Source organism: Eptesicus fuscus, chromosome 5 (genome assembly GCF_027574615.1).
Source record: "Eptesicus fuscus isolate TK198812 chromosome 5, DD_ASM_mEF_20220401, whole genome shotgun sequence".
NCBI lineage: Eukaryota > Metazoa > Chordata > Mammalia > Chiroptera > Vespertilionidae > Eptesicus > Eptesicus fuscus.
In genome coordinates this window covers 51,182,548-51,206,336 of record NC_072477.1, presented here as the reverse complement: position 1 = coordinate 51,206,336, position 23,789 = coordinate 51,182,548, and the positions used below count along the sequence as shown (strand labels likewise).

The following is a 23,789-nucleotide window of genomic DNA, read 5'->3' as shown; positions in this document are numbered from 1 at the left end:
CAGGGCTGATGTGGGACATCACAGGGCCCTCCAGAGAAGGTGAAAGAAGAAGGAGAAAAAAACCTTGCTGTGCATAAATGCTCCCCACCTGGGGTCAGCCAGGAGCTGCCCCTCGCCTCAGGCAAACACATCTGGCCCTGGAGGCCCTGAGCTTGGGCAGTCCTATCTGCTCATAGTATTCTCACCAGGGAACGTGTCCTGAGGCTGTGGGGGACAGTCCAATGAAATGACATGAGTGTAGGAGAAAAGCCAGCTTGTTTAGAAAAATTATTGACGACATGCTGGAAAATAAACTCGTGTTCGATGGGTAAGCAAGAGCTACTTACAAGGAGCACAGTGGGTTTTTTGTATGCAAACAGATGCTCCTGAAAGTAGCTTGAGAGGTACTTAAAATTGATTTGCTTAAATAAATCAAGCATTCCCTCATAACCTGATTTCCACCACTGGATAGCTCCTGCAAGCCTCTTTTCCCCATAGATAATGCGCAGCCTGTGTTCAATTTTCAGCACCATGAATTACTGTGGTTTTACTGCGCAAAGGTTGTGGCAAGATTTCCTAGAGAAAGATTAGGCCCTAGGATTTTCTCCTTCCTGCTACTCATGAATGTGTAACAACATGAAAAAGCTGAAAAGAGCACTTTTCCTCTCCTTCCTGGTGCCATTGAACCTTGCCCTTGCTCTCCGCCAGGGTTGGACGCCGCCGGCCCTCTGTTTGAAGGAACTTCCTCCAATGACCGTCTTTCACCGGATGACGCCAATTTTGTGGACGCCATCCACACCTTCACCCGGGAGCACATGGGCCTGAGTGTGGGCATCAAGGAGCCCATCGCACACTATGACTTCTACCCCAATGGGGGCTCCTTCCAGCCTGGCTGCCACTTCCTAGATCTCTACAAGCACATCACCAAGCACGGCCTAAATGGTGAGGAAGGAGACACAGCCAGGAGCACTGGCCTGCACTCCCCACGCTCACATGGGGCCTCTGGATCCCATGGAATCTACCCACTGTGTGGATTCTGGGAAGCACTGGGCAAGGATGGGGGCCCAGGGTGTGTGCTCACCAAGTCCTTTCAGAGGGGGGCTGTGGCAGTAAGGGCTGGTGTTCCCCCAGCAGCCCCTCCTCTTTTCAGACAGGGGTCCTTAGAGCCCAGGCTCTGAGGATGAGCTGAGGGCACCACCAGGAATCCCCACCCTGAACCCCACTCGGTGCAAAGTCTCTCCTGGGGTCGTGGTCCTTCTGAGAGTGGAGTCCCGATGCCTGTGGTTATTCTACCTTCTCCAGACCCTCCCTCGCTCAGGCGGCTTCCACTGTCCTGGCTCCCATGAGGATCCACACAACAGACCGGGACTTCTTGATCCCTGGTCTCACAAGAGTGGGAATCCTCCTCCCACCGGTGAGGTTTAATCAGCCGGTCCTCCCGGACAGCACTGAGAGTCTTCCCGTTCGAAGTTCAGCTCTAAATACGTCCTCATGACTTCCTTTAGCTCAGGGCAAACACCGAATGTGGCGTTATCTGCGTTGTGAGCCCACGTCTCTCTCAAATCTAAAGCATTAACATGTACATTGATAACATGCACAGGATTAAAAAACAAAACTGTCAGCAAATACCACACTTTCCATAAACGTTCCCAATGTCTCATTATTATAAAATATTATCCTAATTAAAGCATGCCAACTCACTGAAAGCCAGCTGGCGACGCCCACCCCCGCAGACCACTGTCTCACCCCGATCATCCGAAACCCCGCTGAGAACACGCTCTCTGAGTGCGTCACCGCCACCTCTCCCGTATCAGGCTGGCCTTTACGTTCGACATTATCTCATCTTGGCCGGACGCCCGGCCTTCCAGCCACCCACGCCTGAGAGAACCTTCTGGGAACTTGCCCTGCCATTCCCTACATCTCCCTGGAGTCATCGCCCCTCCACGCTGCCTGCCCATCCAGCCCTCCTCCCAGACCCACGCCTCCCGGAGTGCAGCATGCCTCTCTGACCAATGAGTGCTATTGGCTCTTGTGCTAAACTTCAAAGTGATGGGACCAAGTCCATTTACTTAGCTTGCCTGTCCTCGGCGTGGTTCTTCTCCGTGTTCTTCATCCTTATGTTGGAGAGTGATCCCATTCCGGGGTGGTTCTCACCACCATCGCTGGGCAGAAGGGAAGTTGATCACTGCTTTACCATCCTCACCACCTGGGTGAGGCCAGGTGAGCTCAAGGGAGTTCATGAATGTCTTCACTGGTAACAGCTGCCTCGAGGAGCTGCGTGCAGATGCAGGAGTAGAGGCAGGAACTGTGTGAAGACGCAGGGAGTGGATGAGCAGGGGACACTCCGCAGAGTACCTGCCGCATCTTAGGTGCTTGGCCCATGCAGCCGCTAGGGACCAAGAACCGAGGTGACGGCTCTCTGGGAAAGAGCTTTGGGCAAAGTTGCCTGTGCTCTACCTTCCCATTAGGTACTTCCCATGCCTGGTGCTGGCTCCTCAACATTCTTTGAGCATCATTTACTAAAGATTAGGTTATTGGAGACTTCAGGGGAAGAAAATAAAAGGTAGCGAAACCTCCTAAGCTTGCTGGAGGGGTTAGGGCCATAAGGACCTGGTCCCTGGGGTGTGTTCTCCGGAAGCCCGTCCCCGAGCTGGTGTTCCAGGCCAGTTACTCAGGGACACAATGGTTGTTTCGGGGCAGAAGGGAGACGGTCAGAGTGGGCTCTCAAAGACCCTTCGTGGAGCCACTAGTGCACCCAGCCCTCCGAGGCATCAGCATGTGCATTTTCAACCACTTTAGAAAGAAATGTTTCCAGTGGAATTACGCTATCCTGCTTTCGTAAATAATCTGGTATTTTCTTAGGGACTTGGAGTTCCTTTCAAAACACCTACCGTATGTAGCACGCGTGGTCCCACACTGGGACTAGGCCTCCGCACTAAGCGACTGAGAGGGGCTCCTCTTTCTGACGTTTTCGGCCACTTAGGACATGCACCACTGTCAGCGGGTCCACCTCAGCAGCACCCCTCCCCGTCCTAACGTGCTGCTACTCGGCACTGAAGGGACGTTGGATTCAAGGTTGCTAACGTCCTTCTTGCCCTGTGTTCCAGCCTTCGCCCAGACCATAAAATGCGCCCACGAGCGGTCGGTGCACCTCTTCATCGACTCCTTGGTGCACCCCGACCTGCAGAGCACGGCCTACCTGTGCAGCGGCATGGACAGCTTCAGCCAGGGCCTGTGCCTGGACTGCAAGAAGGGCCGCTGCAACACGCTGGGCTACCACACCCGCCAGGGCGGGCAGAGCAAGAAGAGCAAGCAGCTCTTCCTGGTGACGCGAGCCCAGGCCCCGTTCAAAGGTGAGTGCAGTGCGGGCGCCCGCAGCCTTCGCGCTACCTGAAGGCCCAGAAGTTTCCCCGAAGTCTTTTCCTGGAATGGCTTCCGGTTCCATTTCAGTGTTTCTGAAACTGCACAGATTCCATACAGTGATACTGACAAGGCCTCGCTTCTCCCAAGAATGTAGCCACCATGCGGCCAAGTGCTAAAAGAAAAGCCTGAACTGGGACAATCCATGCTGGTGTTCCAGGCCCGTTACCCCAGGGTTGGCCTCTCTTCATCCATCTCCAGGGTGCCCTGAAGGGGTGCCTGGACCACCCAGGTCTCGTTGTTACAGGGACCTGGTGGTGTCTCCAAATCCTGGCTAGGACCCAGTGCTTCCCTCTGCCCTGGCCCCCATGAGAAACACAGCTCCAGGCTACATTTGTGGCTCCTCTGTTCCCCAAAAGTTTGAATTAGCTGGTGTCACAGGAGATCATGGCCGTCGAGGCCATGAATTTCAGCTGCCAATGTTTCCCAGTCAGACCCTCACCTCGGGCAGAAACCAAGCCCCTGCCTTTCCCTGGGTTGAATGGGAGGTCAGAGAAAGGGCTGTGGCCACGGCTTGGGCTACAGCCAGCAGAGAAATACTCCAATGAAGCCTACATTTTCCTGGAGGGAGCCAGGCGACATCTGTTGCCGTTCACATTTCTGCCTAATCCCTAAACCAGCTCGTGAGTGAGTTAGCTCATGCTCACCTGCTCTGAGGGGGGAGGGAGGGGGGGGAGGAGGGGGGAGTGAACCTGTGTTGTACGGTTTGATTGCTTCCATGCAAATATTTGTTCCTGCAGAAGGTGAATGCATCGTCACCATCATTTTGCATTTGTGCAGCATCTTATGCAAAACATTAGATGCAGCCATGGATTCCTTGTGGCTCCCACATCAGCCAAGCAAGTTGGCCGGGCTTGTTGCTGTATGTCCCCTTTTAAAAGGAGAGCAAAACCCGGATGGAGCGACCTGCTCACAGCCTGGAGGGAGGCCTAGCACCAGGCACATCCGGCTCCCAGTCCAGAGCTCCGTTCAGGCTCCCAAGTTCAAGCTCCCAGCCACTTATTTTCTAGGTGCAGGATTCCTCTGCTTATCTGACCTTGTGCCCGCCAGTGAGATTTCCCTTCCCTGGGCCCAGCCAGCCTAGGAACCACAGAAATCCGCTGTGGGTGGTTGGTAGCTTCTGAGAGTGCTTAGAGTGAGGACAGGATCTTTCCCACCTGAGGGCAGAGGGTCCCCTCTGCTGCCTTTGCCTCTCGGGTGGAGAGGCCTGTACCTGGGAGCAGGTGAGGGAACGGGGAAGGCCTCCTGCTTCCGGGACCTCCCCCGCCACAGGCCACAGGTCGCCAGTGAGACATCCGTTTGGATTAACCAGCTCCTCCTTCACATAGCAAAGCCGCCTGGAGTGATTAAGCCTCTCTGATCATCACAGTTCACTGGATCTACTTTAATCCTGGAATACTAGCCTTTCGAGGGACTGTTCAACCCGTCAATTTCACAGACAGGGAAACCGAGGCCCAAATGGGGAACCATTTGCCCAGGATCACCCAGTGGATCCTTAGCAGCGCCACCATTCAGACCCAGACCTCCAAACAAGTGCTGAGTGACTTTCACTACCCCAGCCACCTGCCCTGGTCTGCCTGTCAGGTGAAGGAGGCAGGAGGTGGGGGGGGGCGGAGGCGGGTGCTTTCTTCTTGAGATCAGCTGGGAAGAAGGGTCATTTTCTGCTTCCAGGGCTGGGCTGTGCATCTGAAGTGAGGAGCTTGGCTCAGCCTAAGGAGATCTGCGTGGGGCCTGGAGATGGGGGAGGGAGAAGCGTGTCCACAGAAGGACGAGGGGAAGGAAGAGCAGGAGGCACAAGCCAGGCTGAGCTCCTTCCTCCCTTTGCCAAGGTCCCGCGTGCCCGACCACCCCAGGCTGCGGTGTGAGCTCCCTTCCTGTTAAGGAGACCAGAGAATCGCGTTAGGGCAGCATTACTCACACAGCAGCTATCCAAACTGATGTGATCCCTTACTCGTTTCTTCTTCAAACATTCCCGAGCCAGGGCCGGCAGAGTCCCTACCTCAGAGGGATAGGGGGAGACCAACCCCTGCCACGTAGTATGTGCTCTGTGCTGCCCCAGGAAGACCGGCCAGGAGTCCCCTGGAGACTGCACTCGGGTCTCTTTATTACCAACTACCCATATGGGTGAGAATCGGACCTACCGGGCCGGTGATCCTGGAGGCAGGGCTATGAGGCAGGGCGGCCTGAAACTGGTCGGAAGCCAAACCCCCAGCCCCTGACCGAGCTTCCAGTGATACACTGTGGCCTGCGTGGCACCCTCCCCTCCTCGGGCCCTCCAAACCCTCCCCAGTTCTGCCTCAGTCCTTCCGGTGCGCCAAGTCCTAAACCCCTTATTGGGAACCCCACGCAGGTGAGCCTCCACCTGTGTGGAAGCAGCGGCTCACCGGGTGCTGCAGTCTGCATAACGCTGTCATCCAGTATGGTAGCCGGTAACCACACGTGGCTATTTAAACCATTTACAGTAACTTAAATAAAATATGTGATTCCTCCATCACACTTGACACCCTTCAAGTGCTCAAGTACACGGTGGCTGGAGCAGAGAGCACAGAAATAGATCCCGTCGCCACAGAGAGTTCATGGCTGTGCTGGCAGGAAGCTTGTAATCCAAGCCACCAGAACCGCACCCTTCCCCTCCCACCGTGGCCACCATCATCTCTGTTTAGGCCCCCAAAGCCTGTTTCGCTGGCCACCTCCAGCGTTTGATGAATGGGTACCAATTCGTGAAAGAACAGACTTGCCCAGCCCTGGTTACAGAGAGCCCACAGCCCATATTCTTCAAGGACATCTAATTGCACTATATGTTTTAGTGCGGGGTCTGGCTGGGCAAGATAAAAATCACCTCCCGGTTATAGCTGCACAGAGGATGACTAGCTAGGCCCTCATTCCTCTGGGTGCCAAAATATTTCAACACAACCATCCAAGGGTCTATTTTCTACAACCGTCCGCCGGAACGCGGGAGAACACTGGGAGGGACAGAGTGGCAGGGAACTGGGAAGCAGGAGCTGAGTGAACCGAGGCGATGTATCGCCCACTTCCATTCTCACTCTCTCAGGAGGAATCTTTACCAGTTTGGAGCCAGTTTCTTAAGAGAAGGGGTGGGAAGCGAATCCGCGTTGAGTAAATCCTCCTTGTATCTAATTAGTCCTGGTGGCAGCCAGATGAGGCAGCCTGGAGGGGAGGGAAGTGGCACTCAGGGGCGCCCTGTCGGGGCTCCAAGCGGGATGTGCGGCACAAGTTACTTCGTTTATTCTTTAGTCCTCACAACGACCCAGAGCAACCGACTGACCCAGAGCAACAGACCAACTGAGAGATAGGTGACAGGCAGAGACAGATGGGTGGGGAGGGCGGTAACTTTTCCAATAAATAAATGGAGTTTCAAAGAAGTTAAATCTTTCCAAAGCATATCATTTGTGAGTAGCACATGGCAGTGTTTGATCCCAGGCCTCTGATCTCACTGCCCTGCCCCTTTCACCCCACACACCTCCCCCAATCTCTCTCTCCATCTCTCTCCTCCTGTCTCTACCTCTCTCACCCCCTCTCCCTTTTTCCCTCCCTCTCCCTCTCTCCCGACTCTCTCTCTCTCCCTTACCCCCTCTCTTTCTTTCCCTCTCTTCCCCTCTCTCTTCCTCCCTCCCTCTTCTTCTCTCTTCCTCTCTCTTACTTTCTCTCTCTCCCCTCCCCCCACCCTTCCTCCGCTGGGGCCCCGAGGAGCATGGGAACTTGCTTGCATTGCTGCTGCAGCTGGCAAAGCACTCTTCTCCTGGTTGGTGAGATGACCAGCCAGCTGTGACTGGGGGAGTCTGTGTCTCTGGCTTTTCTCAGCTCCTCTTTGGAAGGTGTTCACTGATTTCCAGGGAGCGCTCCGGAGGAAGAGCACATACCGGAGAGAGAGTGCAGGCGTGGGTTTAGGACAAGGCGTGTCCAGAATTGGGTTTTGCTGCCAACCACGTACGTGTCCGTGACCTAGTGACAAAACCTATGCGGGCCATGAAGTGACTGTGGGTGAATGGGGTGAGCCACTGAAGCCGGCACCAGTGGGTGGGGCTCGGAACCGTGTCCGGTCAGTCCAGCACGTGGGACAGGAAGAGGTGTCACCGGGTTAATACCTTCTAGAAGCCAGGCACTCTGCACATGCCGTCGCATCCGCAACTACCCCGTGAGGGAGCACAGCACCCATTTTTAAGAGGAGGAAACTGAGTTCCCAAGAGGCTGTGAGTGCTCCCCGCCACGCAGTGGTAGGTGGCAGAGCTGAACTGCAGCCTAGGTGAGGACATCCCCCATGAAGCACCACGGCACAGTGGGCAGCAGGACACCAGCCACACACATACACATGACACAGCATTCCTACACACTCACACACACACACTCCCCTGTCCTCACCCCTAGCAAGAGCAGCTACCCACAGAAGGAACAGGCATCCAATCTTACATCGGGCACCACTTAAGTAGGGCGTTACAGTTAAGCCCAATGTAGTCACCAACTTAAGCACACGTGCACACACACACACACAGACACACACACACACACACACACACACACACACACACACACGCTAACACCACCACTCGCCCCTTTTCTCCCTCCTCCGAGCCTGCTCCGGGTTCCTCCCGCCAGCGCCCCCACAAGTGCTGGCCGCCTCACGTGGTGGCCTCCTGCGCAACACGGTCCGTGGGCCTCTCAGTCCCATGATGGTTGGCCTCCTCTTGGGTTGGAGGCATTTCAGATGGAGGAGCAGGAGCCCCACCTACCACCTCCCCGGAGAAAGTCCACACCCGGGAAAGCAGGCCGCTTTGATGTTCGCAGAGGGAGTCATGCTGTCTCCCAGAGCCGGTATCTAACGCTTCAGAATCATGTCTTCCATGAGACCAAAATCAAAAAGAAGAAGAAAAATGTTCTCTCTTCATCAGTTTCACAGCCTGTGCGCACCGTGCTGCCTGTGAAAACCACTTTAAGCCGTTTGAAGTGGCGCCAGCGGGTTCACCCGGGATGAGAACCCCAGGGTGTCTGAACCCAGAGGGCTGGGGAGGAGGCTTTTCGGGGCCGGCATCCCTGCCGCAGGTGGGGTTTGCATGATCTCGATCGGGGTTCTTGGACTGTTTCATGGCTGTCGCCTTTCAGACCTGAGATAGTTTCTCCTGCTACCCTGAGGGGTGTGCTCGCTGGCTGGCCTCCTTGTGCTCACAGGGTCAAAAGCATTTCCCTGCATCACTTTTTAAAATCCTTGTTAAACATGTCATAAAGTAAAGTGAGCAAAATTACTCACGCTTTCCCCCTTAATCTTTGTAACGGCATCATTGCTCTGGAAGGAGGGGTGGGGATGATAGGCAAATTGTCTTTTCTTTTTTTCCCCAAGAAAAACACATAGAAAGATTCAAAATAAGAATAAATAACACATAAGTTCTCAGTATGAAAGGCCCTTTCATTTTTTTAAAATATATTTTATTGAATTTTTTTTTAAACAGAGAGGAAGGGAGAGGGATAGAGAGTTAGAAACATCGATGAGAGAGAAACATCAATCAGCTGCCTCCTGCACACCCCCCACTGGGGATGTGCCCACAACGGAGGTACATGCCCTTGACCAGATTCGAACCTGGGACCCTTCAGTCTGCAGACGGACGCTCTATCCACTGAGCCAAACCGGTTAGGGCGGCCCTTTCATTTTTAAAAATATTAATTTCAAGGCTTCTCCAAAAGAGTGACTTTCCTCGTGCAGGGAACACAGGAGTCCCTGTCTATCGGCGTGCAGGCTCCCACGGACACGAGGGGCCCTCCTTCCCTTGCCTCTGTCCCTCCTCGCAGTCCACACATCTGTGAGCTCACTGGGGCCCCTGCAGCTTACACACACTGCAGGTCCCGACTTTCTGCAAAGGTCCCACCCCAGGGAGACCCGGTGGGCTGGAGACGAGGGACAGATAATTCTCATTCCGAGGATGGAGAGCTGCAGGGACCTTTGCAGTCTTCTAAGTGGACCTGGGTTTTCCACAAGCACCTTCCCCAGAGTCAGGGAACCATGGCGTCTAACCAAGACATGGAAATCAATCTCCTCCGACTGGCAATTTAAGAGCAAAGGAAGACAAAAACCCATCTCCAGCACAGAGACAGGGAACATTCATCCCCGCTCAGGCGAACATTCCGGGACAGGTGGGAGGAATCCCAGCAGTGACAGCCCAGGATGGATGTCCACGGTGAGAGCGGCAGCCACTTGGTCTTGGCGGCTTCATCGAGCAGGTGTTGACCACTGCTTTCCTTCAGGGGCTGAGTGTCTGCCCTTGTGTTCAGAGGGCAGATCCCGCTGACGGAGCCAGAGCCCCAGGAGACCATAGGAAGGGTCTTTGGAATCAGACAGACACCTGGGTTCAAATTCTGCTCCACCTCTGACCATCTGGGTGACCTTGGACTGCTCGCCAAGCCTCTGCCTCCTTCTCTGTGATTCTCCGGGATCGTTGACACCCTATCTGTCTAGGTTTCAGCAGAAACGAGGACTCCACTGGCCTGGGTCACCAAAATAGAGCATGCAGGACTCCTTGCACTTGGCAGGCAATAGTAAAGCAACCAACGTAGGGTGTCACTGCACCCCGAATCTGACAACAGGCCAGGAAGAGCGAGGGGTGGGAATAGCCCAGGGGAATAGGAGCTGGGGAGGAGTTGGGTGCAGTTACTGTGTTGTCAGGCTCCAGAGCAGGAAGGAGCTGAGAAAAACACCCTGACCTCTCTCTGATCTCCTGCTGATGCCTCGCAAGAGGTCAATCTCAACCACAAACCATCTTGCAAGGCAGCCTGGGCAGTGTAGGCTGTGGGGTCACACCTGGGGTTCAGAGCGGGCAGAGGGTGAATGGAGATAGCAAGGGTCGGTGTAGAACACGCTGTCTAACCAGCATGTTGTCCTTATTTAGTCTTGTTATGAGGACAAAAACGTGTGTGAAACAGTATGTAGCCGAATGCATAGTAGATTTCAACAAATAGGAGCTATTTTCTCATTAGTTCTATTCACCTGTAGGGTCTTTATTGCCTTGTTTTCACACAAAGGGCCCTAGCAGTCCTTCCATGCCTGGAGTGTGCTGTGCCCTGTGGAGATGCAACATTAATATAACCAAGGCTGCCTCCGGGAGATAAGACATGGACTCTGGTGCCCATGAGGCAGGGGGTGACACAGGCACGCTAGCCCTCCCAGCGGCACGCTCCACCGGGCCAGGGCCACAGCTCTGGCTCTCTTGCCCTCTTTCTTAATACTTTTTAACGCTTTTCTTTTTCCAACGAGAGTCTAAAAGAATGCATGCTTATTGCAGAAAATGTGGAACTTGTAAAAAAAGCAGAGATGAGAAATTACCCTCTCCAGAGATAAGCACTCTTAACCGTTTTGTGGCTGCCCCCCCTCCTGTGCACTCTGCTTTAGAGTCAGTCTCATATTACATATGCAATTTAATAGCCTGGTTGCTGTTTGGGTCCCCCCACCCCCTCTTTCATAAGCATTGAAATCATTCCAAAAGTATCTTTTAATGAGCTCATAAGAGTAAATCACATGGCTGGGAACATGAGCTTGGAATCAGCAGACTAACGTCTAATTGCAGCTTACCAGCTCTTCCCGCACGACAACAGGCAAGTTCCTTACCTTCGGCTTCTCTGTTTGTGCAATGATGCTGGAGGGAGAATGAAGTAGGCATCTTACAAAGTTGTTGCAAAGAGAAATGAAATATTTATTTATGTGCAATCATTAGCTCAGTGTCTGGGACATAGCAAAGAGCTAAATGGTAGTTATCATAATTGTCACTAAGAGTCCATAGTCATTCCTCTATTCGTGAATATTTAGGGTGCTTCTGGTTTATTTTTAATTAGATAATTTTGCTATGACATTTTTTAACTTAAATCTTCTTTCCACACTTCAGCTTTTTCCTTAGGGTACATAAAGCTATTGGTCTCAGGTTTAAATATTTTACTAGTTTAATTCTAAGAGCCAGATATATCCCAGCTATACTACTTACTACCTGTAACCTCTCTGTGCTTCAGTTAGCCCTGCTCTAAAAGATCATGACATAAGAATTAAATGAGATAATAGATGCAAAACATTTGGCAGTTAACATAAATATTAGCCAACATTGCTATCATGCATACTGCCCGTTACACCCTCGCTTGTTTACCTCTGACAGCTTTTAGCACTGGGCTGAGCACCAGGAGACTTCCATTTGAGCACACAGTAAACTACACTGAGTGGCCAGATTATTATGATCTCTGAATGCATAATAATCTGGCCACTCAGTGTGTGTGTGTGTGTGTGTGTGTGTGTGTATGTGTATATATATATATATATATAGATATATATATATATAGATATATATATATATATATTAGAGGCCCAGTGCATGAATTCGTGCATGGGTGGGGTCCGGCTAGCCTGGCCAGGGGGAGGGGACATGGACGGTTGGTCGGCCTGCCTGCTGGTCGAACTCCTGGTCGAGGGGATAATTTGCATATTAGCCTTTTATTATATAGGATATACACTGAGTGGCTAGATTATTATGTGTTCAGAGATCATAATAATCTGGCCACTCAGTGTAGGTAAACATTGGTTGCTAGTCGTGTTCCTTGGGTACTCTGGAAGATGCTCTGCCTCCTCATTAGGAGGTTGCCCCGAGTTCAGTCCTCCCACCTCATGCTGTCCACATCATCCCCACGTCCTGGACCCATGCCTATGGCCAGTATCTTGGGGTAGACCTTCCCTTCTGGCCTTTGTTCAACCTATAACAGTATTCTCTTGTAACAGAGTTCCCTAGACCGACCTTAAATAGTGTAAGACCTCTCCAGAGGCTTCTGGGATCATAGGACAGAGTCCCTGTCTTCACCACCACCACCCAAAGGTTTGGGGACCCTTCCAGGGACTTGACCCACAGCCCTTATCTTACTTCCCACCCACCGTCCCATAGTCCTGAGACTATCAAACTACTTTATTCTGGGCTGGAGGATGTAAACACCTGTGATGTACAGGTCACTAGAGTAAATCCACCGCAAAGCCCAATGGGAAGGTCAGTTTGTGCCAAAGGGTAGGTTTGTATAAATAACCCAGAAACCCAGCAATACAGGCACACCCTGCAGCTGGGGTGTTGGCAACACTCCATTAGCCACAGCTGCTAGGTTTGTGTGCAGCTACCAACCTCCAGTGGAAATGCGCCATTTAGGAGTTAGTAGAATGATTCATGAGGATGATGAATTTCCACATGCTGGGACACGTAATGGATGACCATGTGGCTAGCTCTAGGATCTCTACTTCCCAGTAGGAATTCTCGTATAACAAAGCTTGAAACGCAGGCCTTGAATTCTAGAGGTGATTTTCCATCTTGCTAAATGTTAATACATATCCTGATACTCCCAAGCGAACTATCAGGTCATTCATCCCACAAATGTTAAGTAAGCACCTACTACGTGCAAGGCACTGTGTCAGGACTAGTGGACTAGTCAGTATCTACAGCAGGAAAGGCAAGTACGCAGCAAGCACACCATAAATCCCCTATCCTTTGCCCAGACAGGCGCTAGCCTTCTCAAGATCCTGGACATGGTCTCAGAACCCATTTCAACGTAGGGCTCTAGGCAGTCCTTTCAATCAAATTGACATGCCACATTAAGCCTGTTTGCAATCTTGGAGCTAAAACGCTCCAGAATATGGGCACAACAAGAAAAAGAAGTCTAAGCAGCCATCAGCCAATTTGGAATGAGGTAGGGGAATTTTGAAAACAGCCTCATAGCTGGTTGGTATAACAATGCAGGCAAAGCCAAGGCCATCGTAGGAACCTTGGCAATGGGTCCAGGCTAAGAGCACAGGTGCTGCTGTGTGACCTTGAGCTCGTCACTTCGCCTCCCTGAGCCCTGATTTTCTGACTTATAAAATGAAGATAATAATTACACTACCTACCTCATAGAGTTGTTATGACAAGTTATTGAGATGATGCAATGTGAAATATGTAACAACACCTGCCTACTAGTATGCAACGTGGTTTCTTGTTAATGAAATATAGACTGTATTTAGGTAAAAAAGAAATAAAATACATTTTCTCTTCCAAACAACCCAGTAGAAGGACATTCTGGACATTTGCTCTGATAGAAAACTTTTGGGACCAAGTACTAGAACTCGAGTTATCTATTTCCATTGGAAAATGTGCTCGTTGAACCCCCCCAGAGCTAGTTCCCAGGAACTGCCCCGGAATATAGGGCTGTGGTCACTGAGGCGTATGTCTCAGCTAGAATTCTGCCTCACCCCAACACTGACCCCGTCAAACTGGCAAACGTAAACATGGCAGTGTGTCCTCTTGCCTTTGTCGGTGCCCAAAAGGCATATACTCTTTGATCTATGAAAGGGGACCCCTACCAAACGCATGGGGTAGTCCAACAGAATCGCATCCAGAAGTTGGGACGATGCCAGATATACTGTACTCCTGTTCTACCTCCTTTTGTTGGATAATACTTATTATTATTAACTTACAAACACAAAGGAAGTCTTCTCAAGACATTTAGGAAATACAGAGAAAGAAAAAGAAGAAAATAAAAGGCATTCATAATTCTATCACCTGTGAATAGAATTATGGGGTGGGGGGGAAGGGGTATCTACTTATCCAGACTTTTCCCTCTGCATTTTAAATTTAAATTTTTTCTGATTAAATTCCATTTCTCTCTCCCTCTCCTCCCCCTCCCCTGCTCCCAGTTTATCATTATCAGTTCAAGATCCAGTTCCTCAACCAAATTGAGAAGCCAGTGGAACCAACGTTTACCATGTCACTCCTGGGAACAGAAAACGAAATAGAGAAAATCCCCATCACTCTGTGAGTACGAGGAGCCGCCCGTCTATGGTGATGGCGGCCTGAGTTTTCTCGCAGGGACTAGATGGACTCTGCACTTCTCAAGGGTCAGGCCAGATACAACCTACTTTTCTCAGCCCACAGGACTACCCCAAACACACCATCAGATGAGACATCCACCCAAGCCCAACGCCCTGTCATCCCTCCCCGGCCTCTCCCAGGCCCACCATTTGCTTTACGTTGGCACTCCCTGTGCCTGTGACCGGCCCACTGCCTGTGGGCTGAGCAGAGAGACCAGAGGGCCCAGTCCCTGCAGGGAGGAGGGGTGAGGCCAGAGCAGGTGTCCACAGGAGGGCCCCGAGTGCCTGCCTGTCCAGTGACTTCTGAAAAAAGTAGCCCAGAAATAAAACTGGTATCATTCAACGTGGCACCCGTTCTCCATGCCAATCTGCCTGCACGGCCAGCCCTTCCCATCTGTCCTTCGTCCTGCCTCACACCTGCTCGCAGCACAAGCCTCAGCTTCACCAGCCAGAAGAGGCCCGTGAGCTGCTTTTTCTCAGCATCTCCCCTCTCAGCGTGGGCTCTTCCTGGGAAGTGACCCTAGCCCTTCACTCGCTCAGGGAGCTCAGGGACGGTCCTCTGCTTCTGAAAATGGCCCCCAGGCATTGATCTCTGATCTCACACGGCTTCAGCCACTCGGGAAGTCTGTGCCGGTGCTGGCCCTGGAGGCTCCTCCGTGTAGCGGGTGAGGCATTCCTAAAGAGTCCCAGTAGCATCCGGCAGGAAGGGCTAGAGGAGCAGCCGTGCAAGGAAGCTCTCCATCCGCTGTCTCACTACATCCCGTGTTACCCACGCATTTCCCAATCCTCTCCCTGGGGGGGCGGGGGTTGTTCTAAAGAGTGCAAAGGGCATCTGGGTGCTGTCGATGTTGGGCATGGTTAATGTCGTGGAGATGAGTGAGCAAACTGATACTGGTGATGCCTGGGGAGATGCGTTTAAATCTTGATCTAAATTGGTGCATCCTTTTAATATATGGTTTTCTATTACTGTTGTGCTTTGTTGTTTAAATAGACGTTTCTATTTATTTATACGGGGAGAAAGGAGCCTTGCTGGGGAGAGGAGAGGGTGGTGTAGCTCTGTGGTGTCCATCAAACCAACAGAGAGCCGACCTGGGCAGAGGCCATTGCCAAAGCCCCACTGTCCCATCGGGGGCAGTTTTCTCGATTTGTTAACATAAAAGCTAGGAAGCCTGAGCTAAACAAAGTTAACTAGGTTTTCATTGTGGAACTCTCTGAGCCTTTAGAATATGCTGTCACAGGAAACAGTATGGTTTTCCCAATATTACTAGAAAACCCTTTTTTATCCTATTGCTACCTCTAGTAATAATCTGCCTGACACGAATTTGAGAAATACTGTAGGAATGACCATGCAAGTCACACAGGCAAACCGAACACACCCTGAATGTATCTAAGCATCACTTTGCTGTTACAAATACACTGACTGTGTCTGGTTTCCTTTGTATCTTCAAGGGGCGAAGGAATTACTAGTAACAAAACCTACTCCTTTCTTATCACCTTGGATTCGGATATTGGCGAGCTGCTCACAATCAAATTCAAGTGGGAAAACAGTGCCGTGTGGGCCAATGTCTGGAACACGGTCCAGACCATCATCCCGTGGGGCAGAGGGCCCCTCTACTCAGGCCTCATCCTAAAGAACATCCGAGTCAAAGCAGGAGAGACCCAGCAAAGGTGAGTGCTCATTCAACTCCTGACATCTAGTAAGCACTTTTATTATGTCACTAGAGGCCCAGTGCACGAATTCATGCATGGGTGGGGTCTGGCCAGCCCGCCCCAATTGGGGCCTACCAGGCTGGGCTGGCCCTGCCCCCCAACACCTGATCGAACTCCTGGTTGAACTCCCAGTTCAACAGGACAATTTGCATATTAGCCTTTTATTATATAGGATACTTGCATTTATCCTATGAGGTGGACCTTATTATGTCCTAATAATGGAGGATTGACACTGAGAAAAGTGAAATGTCCAGCCACAGGAGGAAGGACCGGGCTAGCCTCTTCCATTGCCTGGGTGTAATAGCCACCTGCCTCCGGAGTCTAAGGACCACCTCACTAGCCCAACACTCCTCAAATCCCAGCCTGTGGATGCATCACGGGGTGATGTCAGTGCTGCTGGGCTAGGGACCACACTTTGGGTGGCAAGGCCCCAGATTCGACATTTCTTGTTCGCTCCTTACTCGGAGGAATGCTCTTAACAGATAATAATCTTAACATCTCACTCTGTGGTGGTGCGTTTCGAATCTTAGAGCGCCAGAGAATCACGGGAAGCGTATTAAATATGCATCATGTCCGGCCCCACACGCAGAGCTTCTGACTCACTGTGGTCTGAGAAGGGAGCCGGGACGCACGTTTGTTACTGAGACCTTTTGACGTGGACCCGAGGGTTGCCCTTAAGAAACCTGCTCTGCAGATTTAGCTTCTCCCTTGGCCCCAAGGTCCTCGGGCACAATGAGGGGTTAGGGAGGGGATGGGGAAGAAAGGGTTGTCCAGCTGCTACTTCAGCAGAGCAAAGAGATGCCCAACATATTTTACCATGGCAACCATACTTGTTTGCAGCTGTGCAGGTCTCCACGAAAGGAGAATTCTGTCCTCCCAGACCTTTTCCTGTCTCTCCCCAACTCCCCCGACCAGCCCCCGTGTTCAGGACACTGGCCTCTCTTCTCCCACTTCTGTGTTGGGAAGCTCATTTCTCTCTCTTTGGCTTGTCCCCAGGAGGGACAGAAAACAGCAGGCTTCTCACTCCTAAACTACACTCCAGGTTTCTCTGCCGGGGGTGCGGGGGGAAGATGAGGGGGACCAGGGCAGATGTATGCCCCCTGAGGCCCTTCCACAGCCCCACTCTGAGGGCCTATCTTCCTGGGATACAAGGTCCTGGCCATCACGAAGAGCACACTCCGCAGTCTGCCAACAGACTTCTCCACATGATCAACTTGGAAAATTAAACTGCTTCTCCTCTTCTACGCTTAGCTGTTCTTGCCTGAGTTTTTGGCCCTTTGCATCAGCTGTCTGAGCGCCACCCCTCCCACGTGCTCCCAGCTAGAGAGCGAACCCTCCGGGGCGGTGGCTGTTCCCCAGGACAGTCCCATGACTTGGCCTGAAAGGTTGTAAGAAAGACAACGCTACCTTCTCCACTAGTGCTTAACTGCACGGTTCTCAAGAAGGAAAGAGGAGGCCCCGGCCGGGTAGACCAGTTGGTTAGAGCATCGACCCTATATGCCAAGGTTGTGGGTTCAATTCTCGGTCAGGGCACATACCAGAATCAACCAGTGAGTGCATAGTAAGTGGAACAACAAAGCCATATTTCTCTCTCTCTCTCTTTCTCTCTCTCTCTCAGTCTCTCTGCCCCCCTTCTCTGTCCCTCTAAACAGTCAATACATACATACATACATGCATACATACATACATACATGCATACATACAAGAAGGAAAGAGGAGAGGGGCGGGGACGGCACTCACGGAGCTCCTGCAGCAGGCAGGCCTGGAACTGATGCTCCAGGGCAGTCATCTCACGGAATCTTCCCAACAACCCTCTGAAGTGGGCTGTGTTGGCTGCGCAGACCTGGAACCTTAGGCTCACAGAAACTACACAGCTTGGGGACTTTGCTAGTAATTGTCCGAGCCCAGTTCCCACTCGGGTTTGCCTGATTCATCGCCCATTTGTTGCCCGTACACTGTTCCCAGCAGGTCCTTCCTCCGTTACTCTTGGCCCACTAATCTGACTCTCCTAAGTGGAACCTAGCAGAGTGCCGCGCTGGACATTAATACACGCACACCAAGCCCTTCTTTGTGGCTGCAGGAGGCACATGCTGGAACGAGGGGAAGGGCTATGGGACCTAGAGTTTCCCAGCAGTAAGCACAAAACGCCTGCTATGTGTCTTCACAGTACCAGACGTCATGGAGGGAGACCAAAAAAAATCTGCGTTTGGGCTGTTGGCATAAATGAAAACAAGATGCGTTAATTTTAATAATAATGTGCTCCATCTCAGAGTTTCCCCAGCCTCAGTGTCCACACGGGTCATCTGGGAATCCTGTTAAAATGCAGTTCTGCTTCAGTAGGTCCGGGGGTGGGGGGAGGGGGAGGCATGAGACTCTGCTTCTCTAACAAGTCCCTGGCGCGGCTGATGCTGCTGGTCATAGGCCACACGTTGATTAGCCAGGGCCTAGTACTGCGTGGCCCAGGAAGTTTAGGAAGTAAGTTCAGGTTGGTGCTGCTGGGGCTGAGCTTTGGGGAGGCCAGGAGGTGTTCCCAGAGAGAGGCAGGGAGCAAGGCACTAGGTGAGCAGGGTCTAGTGGCCCTGCCTCAACCCGTCCTAAACTCTCATTTTGACTTCACTGCTTACCACCTCCGTAGAACAAATATGTAGGATAATTCTGAGAACAACTGCACCTCACTGAAGCTCGGTTCTTTAATAATAAATGGGAATTATATTATGTATCTCATGAGACTAATAACAATTACTAACGTTTAATTACCTTCAACAAAGCAAAATCCCAGAGCCAGGATGCAAACGCTTAACCTCATACTCTTAATCTCCCTGCTGACTACAAGGCGGGGCCGGAGGGAGAGGGAAATTGATTAAGTCACCTGCTCTGTGACTCCACGGCTGATTCCTCTCTCCCACGGCACAAAGTCAGGGACAAGAGGGTTGTTGTGGGGTGAAGAGAAAGGACAGAAAATATAGCCCCGCAGCACATAAAAAGCAATAGGCTAACCATAATGAGATATTCCATTTCCACAATAATCATATAATTCAAAACAAAAAGCAGTGAGATTATCTCTGGCCAACCATCAGTTGGGCAGGAATTAGAAGAGATAACATGCAGAGATGATAAAGGTATGGAGCAATGGGCTTTCTCCTACTCATAGTGGGAGTGAAATTACAGAGCGTCTGCGGCAACTGACTCAGCAACTGACGTGGTGAGCATCTACCTTATGCCAGGCACTGCTGTGGGCCCCAGATATACAGCAGTGAACAGAAGAGACAACACCCTTGGTCTCATGGAGCTTACATTATCAAAAATTTCCGTACCCATAATATATATGGCCGAGAATATGACATGACACAGAACTTTACTTCCAGGTGCCTATCCTGGAGAAATACTAAGTATGTCCACAAAGGCTATATATGTACAAAATGTTTGTTGCAGTACTATTTGGAAATAGTAAACCATTGGGAAAAATCTCAGTATCTATCCATCAATAGGAAAATGGCTAAATGCATTGAGCTCTATGTGTACAATAGAATCCGTGCAGCAGGTGGAAAGGAATGAAAGAGATGTATATGTACTAACTAGAGGCCCAGTGCATGAAATTCATGCATGGGGAGCAGGGGTTCCCTCAGCCCAGCCTGCAACCTCTCCAATCTGGGACCCCTCAGGGGATGTTTGACTGCCAGTTTAGGCCCGATCCTGGGATCAGGCCAAAACCGGCAGTCGGACATCCCTCTCACAATCCTGGACCGCTGGCTCCTAATTGCTCACCTGCCTGCCTGCCTGGTCGCTCTTAACTGTCTCCCCCCCCCCCCCGGCTGGCCTAATCGCCCCTCACTGCCTCTGCATGCTGGCCTGGTCACCCCTAACTGCCCCTCGCTGCCAACCAGGTCGCCCCCAACTGCCCCCTCCCTGCCAGCCTGGTTGCTCCTAACTGCTCCCCTCAACTCCCCCCTCCACCGGCCTAGTCACCCCATACTGCCCCCCCTGCTGGCCTGGTTGCCCCCAACTGACCCCCTCTACCGACCTGGTTGCCCCCAACTGCCCCCCCACTGGCCTAGTCACCCCTCAGTGCCTCCCCACCAGCCTAATCGCCCCCAACTGCCCCCCACCCCCACCAGCCTGGTTGCCCCACACAGCCTGCTTGTTCAGTCGTTTGATCGTCCCTCACTGACCCCCCTGCTGGCCTGGTCGTAGACAGCCATCTTGTGAGGGTGTGAGGGTTAATTTGCATGTTACCTCTTTATTATATAGGATATGACTGGTCTCCAAGTTCATTATTTGGTGACAAGGAAAAATTTCAGAAAAATACCTACAGAAAACCCTTATGTTTGCATATGAGCATCAGGATATGAGTAAATGTCCTGGGAAGACAGAAACCAAACCATGAAGCGGGGAGGGAAGTGACATTGGTGAAGGGTGATGGAGAAAAGGGTCTTTACTATTTGACTTCATTCTTTACTACTTGAATTTTTCAAGAATGCATTTATAGATTACTCATATCACTTTTATTTCAGCTTCATTGAAGTGTATTTAACAAATAAAATTGTTAAGATATTTAAAGTGTACATCATTGTGATTTGATATACAGAGTGGGGCAAAAGTAGTTTCAAATTGTGAGTGCACAAAACAGAGTTTACTGTAGCCTTGTTTATTTGTATTACAACTGTAAACCTTCTTTTGTCCCACACTGTACAAATACACTGTGAAAGGATTGCCCCATCTAGTTAATTAACACATTTATCACCTCACATATTTATCATATTCATTGTTTTGAGAATATGGACATTTACTCTGTTAGCAAATTTCATTGATACCATGTCATGTTGTTACCCACTATAGTCACCGTGTTTCACATTAGGTCATCAGACCTTATTCACTCTGTAGCTGAAAGTTTATGCCCTTTTACCAGCCACTCCCTAGTCCCCTTCTCCCAGCCCCCTGGGAACCACTTTTCTCTACTTTTCTATGAATTTGATTTTTGATTTTTTTTTAGATTTCGCATATAAGTGATACCATGTAGTATTTGTCTACCTTATATACTACTTTAATGTTAAAAGTTTATGAGTCAAGACTTGACCTCAGATGCAATTCAAAGAAAAGGAAGCCATGAACTAGAATTCTCTGTGACCACTGGAGCTGGTAACACAAAATAGCATCTCAGGCCAAGCTATGGGTCAAAACAGACTAGCTGCTAGCTGGTCTCCAAAAGAGGCCCAAAACATTAGTGATGTCCTCTTTGGCTGGACAGCATCAATGAGAGGAAGGGCAGGGCTTACATGATAGCCAGGCAGGGGCTGGTGACAGTGGCCTCATGCCCAGGGACCTTTAAGACCAGCATTGACAAATTGGAGCAGGTCCAAAGAAGGAAGACTGGAGGTAAGACTGTCTGAGCAGAACAGTTGAAGGAACTGCGAATGTTTGCCCAGGAGCCAGGACGATGTCTTGAAAGGAACAGTAGTTACGCTCAAATCTTTGATGAGCGGTCATCAGGGAGAACAAAGGAGGACTGCCCCTAGGACTTTGCGTTTTATAGAACTGAAATCAGCCCAGAGCAGAGCCTGACGTGGATTGGGTCACTGACTTGGGTTTTGCTTTTCTCTGAAGTTATGAAAATACAAGTGGCCCGGTGCACAAAATCAGTGCACATTAAAAGGGAATTAATTAGAGGAAATATTTTAATATTGCTATTTGCCCTTTCTCTATGATAGAAGTGTCAGAGATGAAAGAAAATTAGTAAAATGCATATGAAAATTTTCCTCCTGTCAGAGTCTGGGGCACGCCGCAGGGCCCAGAGACAAGTCCCCACCCACACGTGCCTTGAAATTGCATGAGACTCAGACCCGGCCAGCCCCACCCCCTTTGGGCCAGATCCAGACCCGGCCAGCCCCACCCCTGTCAAGCCCCACTTAGCAGTGGGTGCAACCTCAGGTCCCCTGGCCCAGTGCTGGGCGAGGAGAGCAGCCTCAGGTCCTCTGGCCCAGCGCCAGGCGGGGGAGGCAGCCTCAGGTCCCCTGTCAAGCCCCGCCAGGCGAGGGGTGCAGCCTCAGGTTCCCCGGAGCACGCTGGGTGGGGGGTGCAGCCTCAGGTCCCCTGGCGCACCCTCAGGTCCCCCAGCCCAGCTCTGGGGCGGGAGGCATGGCCTGAGGTCCCCCGACCTGGCACCAGGGTGGAGGGCACACCTTGAGGTCCCCCATCAAGCCCCGCCAGGGTGGGGGTTGCACCTTGAGGTCCCCTGTCAAGCCCCGCTGGGCAGGGGGCACGGCCTCAGGTCCCCCACCCTGGCCCGGTGTCACGCAGCCTCAGGTCCCTACTGATCACTCGTTATGGCTTGTTACGGGAACCCCGCCTCTGCTGTGGGCGCAGCCATCTTGTGACAGCATGAGGGTAAATTTGCATATTACCTCTTTATTTTATAAGATTTGCAAACATAAGAATCTAGTTTGTTTGTTTTTAAATAGCATGTGTTATATCAATTGAGTATTTGACAAAAGATGAAACACTTCAATAAGCTCCGTCTAAAACTTAATGCTGTCTTTGCTTTATGTTTTCTGTTCAGAATGTTATTTTGCTCAGAAAACATGGAAGACCTACAACTTCACCCAACCCAGGAGAAAACCTTTGTGAGATGTGACGTAAGCTCTAAAAAAAAGAAGCGAAAGAACAGATGAGTTTTAATGAAGACCCAGTGTAAAGAATAAATGATCCTATTCCTTATCTGGAATGGTTGCCTTATTTGGAAACCAGTTATATAAAATAATCTTGCATAAAGTTTAGACTTAAAGGGAGAGTACATTTCACTATTATAAACTAAGCTTTTAATAACTATATTATGTAACTTTATTCAAATATTAATGTAACCAAATATTTTCCAATTTTATCTCTGATTAAATGGTAATATATGCAAATAAGTACAAATGTAAAACCCATTTTAGATCTGTTGTCCTAATTTAAAATGTCTTTTCCAATTAAGTCAAATTTTCCATAATTTTTTGTTAGTTTATTCTGATCAGTTTTTGAACCATGCTGGAAATGTACTTCTTTATTACATAACTGGTGCTTCAATAAATGAAAATAATTACCAATTGTCCCAATTTTCCTCTTTACAATGCTCACAACAGAAGGTAATGGAGCCCAGTGGGTGTGGCTCAGTTGGTTGAGCATCACTCCATACACCAGGAAGTTGCTGGTTGATTCCTAGTCAGGGCACATGCCCAGCTTGTGGGCTTGACCCCCAGGGGATGTCATGAGGGAGGCAGCCAATTGATGTTTCTCTCTCCCTATCTCTCCCTATCTCTCTCTCTAAAAAAAAAAAAAAAAAAAACATCAATAAGAACATATTTTTAAAAAAAGGTAATGGAGCTCTAGCTGGTTTGGGTCAGTGGATAGAGCATCACCCCGGAGACTGAAGGGTTCGGATTCAATTCTGGTCAAGGGTATGTACCTCGGTTGCAGGCCTGTGGCCCTTGTCGGGGTCATGCGGGAGGCAACCAATCAATGTGTCTCTGTCCCATCAGTGTTTGCTGGAGGCTAAGGATAGTAGTTAGCATAATAAATGTGAGAAGTTCATCAGAAGGCTGATGGACATTTTCAGCAGGGCTAAAAATCTGCATATTATTACCTGCTGCTGAACAGCTGTAGGCAATTCCCCTAAGTTGATAATCTTTTACTGTTTACCAAACTTTACCTTTGATATGTGTGTTTGCTTTCCTAAGGGAAAAATGTGTAAATAAAAAGCCGTGGGTCCGGACATTCAGGAGCCCATTCCACTACAAAAGGGTTTCTGTCTGGCTCCCCCAAATACCTTCCAAATTTATATTTCTTG

General features: G+C 50.5%; 1 protein-coding gene across 1 annotated transcript in view; it reads left to right on the top strand.

Annotated features, from left to right (window-relative positions):
• Nucleotides 1–22,635, top strand: part of LIPC (lipase C, hepatic type) — a 115,868-nt gene extending 93,233 nt beyond the window's left edge. The window contains exons 5-9 of the mRNA XM_008143192.3: nt 688–921; nt 3,087–3,332; nt 14,087–14,204; nt 15,710–15,928; nt 22,524–22,635. Coding sequence (XP_008141414.2) covers nt 688–921; nt 3,087–3,332; nt 14,087–14,204; nt 15,710–15,928; nt 22,524–22,635 — 929 coding nt within the window. The remainder of the gene's footprint in view (nt 1–687; nt 922–3,086; nt 3,333–14,086; nt 14,205–15,709; nt 15,929–22,523) is intronic.
• Nucleotides 22,636–23,789: the final 1,154 nt, after the last annotated feature.